Here is a 5,793-nt window from a genome sequence, read left to right on the forward strand (position 1 = left end):
CTCAGACCTCTTGGATTCTCAACTTTTTGCTTGTTCCGTTCAAGCATTTATTTGTAACCATTCGCAAGGGTCCTTTTGCAAATAATGATTCAATTTTCTTTAAAGTCTTTAGTGACAGATTTCCAATTGCTTTACGCTTTTGTGGCATTAGTATTGTCCCAGGAACAATCTCAGATGCCCAGAATGATAGGTAGTCAACAGGGGAAATTCTTTTCACTAAACCTAGAGTAATTGGGACCGTCTCTTGCTGAAGTTTTCCTCCGTTGCTTCCAGCTCAGATTGTGCCTTTGCGATAGTTATCCTGTTTTTATATGGCTCGAAATCCCATCATCCCAAAGATTTATCCCACAAAATCTTCTCTCCTGGAAATATTCCGGCGTAGCCTCCAAGCATCTACAAGATATTGATGCTCTAGGTCTCCAGACAGCCCCCCCTATTCTTATTCTTATGACGCTGTGGCATAGAGATCTCCAGAACGTGGACCGAGCATCTCATGCTCCCAACAGCCGAACATTCTCCTTGGGTGTTACCAACGGAGATGTTCTTCTGAAACACCTACACCAGATACGGTCATCTTAATTACCGCCTAACATAGTTCTCTTCGCACGTACACAATCACACACGTGCGACACCTTGTGATTGAAATCTTAATGGTATCTTCAGCAAGGTCGGAGAAGCACAGGCTTTCATCCAAGCTACTGGGTTTCCAGTTACGAGTTAAAAGGCCTGGAGGGCGTGGCCACGTGTCGGGTTTCACTACGACTCACACGTGAAGAACGCGTTTGTTTGCACGCATGCACCTGGCACGTGCAACTTCACCTGCGAATCCAAGCTTGAAGTAGATGCTGCTGAAGTTACGCGGTGATGAGAAAACGCTGTTTTAACGCCAGTAGATTCTAATTCTCCACCAATGTTAACATTATTGAGCTCAGGCATCTTTCTCTCACCCTTCCTGGTTCTCTAATCCGTCTTCTCTTCTATTATTTATGGGGTATTATTCTTAGCATTATATTATAATATGCCTCCCTCCCAGGCCACTGTTCTCCCCTCCTCCCTACTTGCACCACCAGGCGAAGCCCACCTACTTTAAATTCTCACACTTCCTTCTAACAATCTCTTCCATTCCACAAGCGACCATCCAAGTCTAGTAGCATTGCCGTCCTAAAATCCTTTCCACTCCAGTGATCATCTTCAATTTGATCGCTCGGTGGAGAATGAATGGTAGGAATGGTAGCATCAAGATCGACGTAACCTTGTCCCCGAATGCTGTGCTACCTGGATTTCTCAAGAAATCTTGTGTCACCAAAAGCTTCTTCCTGAGAAAATGGGTTCGAGATGTGTGGGAGTTTGCCAAGGAGGACACCAACAGGGTAATATTTGCACTGAAGGTGGGCCTCGCCATGCTTCTTGTGTCGCTGCTGGTCCTCATACAAGCGCCTTTCAAGGTATTCGGCACCAACATCATCTGGGCTATCCTCACTGTTGGTATTATGTTCGAATATACTGTCGGTAAGTAGAGTTCCTTGCCTAGACGATCTTGTGCTCACTTTAGTTGAAGGCCTAATTTATAATGCAATCATGTATATTTTTTCTTTTCTTTTCTTTTACTTTTTCCACCTTCTTCCAATTAATGGCATCGAGCATGTATCTCTTTTGGACATATATGAGAGTGTTTAATAAGTTATGGTTTTATCCACGTAGGTGCCACCTTCAACCGAGGATTCAACCGAGCTGTTGGAAGCTTGCTTGCTGGAATCTTTGCAATCATGGTGATAGAAATAGCTATGTGCAGTGGTCACGTTGCAGAGCCATACGTCATTGGACTCAGCATCTTCGTTGTTGGTATGTTTATTTAGTATTAGAGTATGATTAATTAGTAGCCGATGATGATCCAAATGTTTTCTTTTTCTCCACAATCTCCACCATTAGTCTTTTATTGATTAAACTCATAGCTTCCACGACACCATGCACATGAACGCAGGAGCTATAACGTCCTTCATGAAGCTGTGGCCATCTCTTGCTCCCTATGAGTATGGCTTCAGAGTCACCCTCTTCACCTACTGCCTCATCATAGCCTCCGGTTACCGCATGGGCAACCCAATGAGGACTGCCATGGAACGACTCTATTCAATTGCAATCGGAGGGCTCCTCGCCATCCTTGTGAATGTCCTCATCTGTCCGATGTGGGCTGGTGAGCAGCTTCACAAGGAGCTCGTCAACGGCTTCAATTCTGTCGCCGAGTCGCTCGAAGGTAAGTACCTTAAGACTACTCTTTCTGGCAGACACCATCTAGCTAACATAATGCTATAGATTTCTTTAACATTTTATAATGGCCTCGGTTTAGAATGTGTAAAGAAGTATTTAAGAGATGATGGATCGGACCACCCAGAGTTCTCGAAGACAGTTATTGATGAATTCCCTGATGAACCTGCCTATAAGAACTGTCGAGAAACATTGAATGCGGCAGCAAGATTAGATTCTTTGGTAATCCTAAGTTTTTTGATCAGCTTATTATGTTTATTTTTGGGATTTAACGAAGTAAATCGATAAGCATGTTGGTTTCTTTTGGATCCATTTCTATAGGCAAGCTCGGCAAAATGGGAGCCACCACATGGAAGGTTTCGGCACTTCTCTTACCCATGGCCCGAGTACATCAAAGTAGCTGCAGTGCTCCGGCACTGCGCCTATGAGGTGATGGCGCTGCATGGCTGCCTGCATTCAGAGATACAGGTCTCGTTATGCTTACGTTCTCTCTTCAACACCTATTTGGCGATAGATAGCTGTGATATATATACGGTGGACAAGTAATTAGATAGACACGTCTTGTTGCAGTCCTCTCTCTTCCTCCATGCTACAATTACTTAGAATTTTGTTTCAATGTATATCATGAATGGTTTAGATCAAACGCATACATAGATCATGATTAATCTGTGATATTTCTGATGAACTCACCTAGTTCTTGGAGAGATCATTTCTTACAAATTATAGTTATAACTGTCTTGGAAGTTTATGTGCTTCCAAGAGGAACACTGCAAGCTATTTGCCTATGATTACAAACAGCTGTGATGTGCTGTATATTTGCCTCACGTCAATTGCAATGCGCCGGCTGTTGCATGTACGACTTAGGTATTGATTCACCTCCATGGGACTATTGGATGCCCTAGCATGCTGCACATGATGTGCATCACAGCTGAAATCATCTACATGCATCTTGGACCTAGGATTAATTTCAAATGATCATTTGACAGTCTCACCCATATAAGATCAGAACAATTCATTACACTGCATCTGCAAATGAGCAGATGACACGTATCCATTTGTCGATTAATGCACGGCATCAGAAGATGCTTGCAGATGACCATTTCTATTATCCCACCGGAGGTTGTCTCTCCTTGTTCACCAAGGTGGGATTTATGGTGTATAATGCAGTGACAAGTGACGGAATCACGTTAATTATTGGTTACTTGCAATGATATGATTCCAAGAACCCTAAATCAAATCACACCACTAGGTCGAGTCCACTAACGAATAAGATTCCAATCTTCAGGTACAAGCCTGTGGACTACTTCACACGGTAGCTCTATTACAGGTGCATATCCCCAAGTATTTGAGCCCAAGTAATGATAGTACAGGTGGGTTTGCTCCCTTTTTTTCTAAAAACTAACTTTCTCGATTAATTTGGCCGTATTTTTATATGGTACTCCTACTTCCTAGATTGCATATTTCCTATTTTGAAATCACTATCCAAATATTAACTCATATTGATAATTATGATCATCTATCCTTCCTCACAATCTCTATCCATATTAATTTAAGTTTTTTCTCTTTTTTTTTATTATGACCTTTCATACAAACTAAAATACCTTTCTTTACAAAAGCATTCTCAGATATTCATTGTACACATCCATATCAACCTAGACGATTTTCCATTACTTTGTTCTTAATTTGAACAACTTTAGCTTTCATATATTCATTTCTTAATTTATCCTTCTCAATTTTACTACACATCAATATTAAAATTCTTATTTTTTCCATACTCAGTTTATCTTCATGTACTTTTTTATTGCTTGGCACTCGGAGCCATAAAATATTGCACTATCCAAAACTCTCTCAAAAAAAAAAAAAAAAAAAAAAAAAAACACGATCCAAAGCTGTTTGATTTCACACTTGTTCTTATGAACCCTTTCGCAAACACATACATTCAACTTTGACTTCATATGGCTCTCACTGACCCAAACTGGGCCAAGAGGATCTTGTGCATAAATGGTTATATGACTCTTCACCTACAACTTTAGAAACAGAAAAATTTGATGCCATGGTTGAATATTTGATCAGCAAAGAACAAATAAGATGATAAATGTCAAACAGGAGGACTAAAAGCCAATTAGCTTTGGCGTCAAACAGGACTGACAATAATGTGTTACTCTTGCAGGCACCATACAATCTTAGAATCACATTCCAGTCAGAGATCCATGATGCCGCAAGCCAAGCAGCAGAGCTGCTTCGCAGCTTGGGAAATAACATAAGCAACATGAAGAGCAGCCTTCACACAAGCCTACTAAAACGTCTTCATAGCTCTACTGGTCGTTTGCAGAGCTCCATCGACCTGCACTCCTATCTCTTAACATCAACACATAGTTTTTATGATTGCACTGCCAAACCAACTGATAAACTTCCCAACACTTTATCTTTAACCCTTAAAGACTGCTCTGGCCCCTTTCCCAAACAAAGCAGCGATGCTGAACCCAATCCAAATCCTGCAGTGCCTATACAAGCTGAGTCATATCATGAGGCTATGAGGAAGCAACAAAGGAGGCTTTATTCATGGCCTTCAAGAGAAGTGGATGACTTCGAAGAAGATGGAGGCGTTGACACTGACATGATTCCACATATGCGGACTCTGGAAAGTACTGCAGCTCTGTCCCTTGCTACTTTCACGTCACTGCTCATTGAGTTCGTAGCTCGACTTGATCACTTGGTTGATGCAGTTGATGCTCTTGCTAAGATGGCGAAGTTTAAACAGGAGTCTGCAAGCTAGAAAGAAACATTATGGATGGAAACACCAATCTTCTTGCCATCAATTCCTATAAAACGATCATAAGAGAGTGGAATATGAAACGAAATTTTCAATGACCACAACCAGAGGAAATCAATCATAATCTTTTGCCAGTGCTTTTCTGACAAACTTCAGCTTGCCGCTGGATTTACTTCTTGGTTCAGTTCCTTTTCTTATACTGGTCCTCATCTCCAGACACCTTTTCACCAAGTTCCAGCCCAATTCAAGCTTAAGAATTCATGTTTTCCTTTTTGTTTCAACTCAAAAAAAATAATCAGCTATTTAAAAACAATCAACTTGTCTCGTTCCGTCATGCTTCTTTGGAATCACAATGAACACCCGTAATTTTTTCACATAAAGAGAAGAGAAGCAAAAAGTGCAGGGCGTCTATTTAACCTTCACTGCCAACTAATTCGCGCTCAGAAATGGAGGTTTGATAAAAAGTTCACTTTGAATGGTGGAAACTTCAACAATGCAATCCAAAATGGTCGATTGATTGAAATGTTCCTGACATCAAAAAAACAAAACTACCCTCACCAATTGTCAAAGGTTGGCAACAAATCCCACATCCTCCAACTTCATATAGGTGATCTACAATCAAGAAACTGATCGCTAGTTCATTTGGCCACAATCGATAGAAACATGCAACCACCACCACCACTACCACTATTTATAATCAATCAACAAAATCAAAAAAGCACAACAGCTCATCAAGCAGTCACTAACCACACATTAAA

General features: G+C 41.0%; 1 protein-coding gene across 1 annotated transcript; it reads left to right on the forward strand.

The window, feature by feature from the left end:
- The first annotated feature begins 693 nt into the window (after positions 1 to 693).
- LOC105041816 (aluminum-activated malate transporter 9-like) lies at positions 694 to 5,207 on the forward strand. Its single transcript, XM_010918856.3, has 6 exons — positions 694 to 1,509; positions 1,702 to 1,842; positions 1,982 to 2,251; positions 2,345 to 2,484; positions 2,584 to 2,730; positions 4,433 to 5,207. Exons 1-6 carry the CDS (start codon positions 1,215 to 1,217, stop codon positions 5,036 to 5,038), a joined length of 1,599 nt encoding a protein of 532 aa, XP_010917158.1. The 5' UTR covers positions 694 to 1,214; the 3' UTR covers positions 5,039 to 5,207.
- Positions 5,208 to 5,793: the final 586 nt, after the last annotated feature.

Source organism: Elaeis guineensis, chromosome 2, assembly GCF_000442705.2.
Source record: "Elaeis guineensis isolate ETL-2024a chromosome 2, EG11, whole genome shotgun sequence".
NCBI classification, from domain to species: domain Eukaryota; kingdom Viridiplantae; phylum Streptophyta; class Magnoliopsida; order Arecales; family Arecaceae; genus Elaeis; species Elaeis guineensis.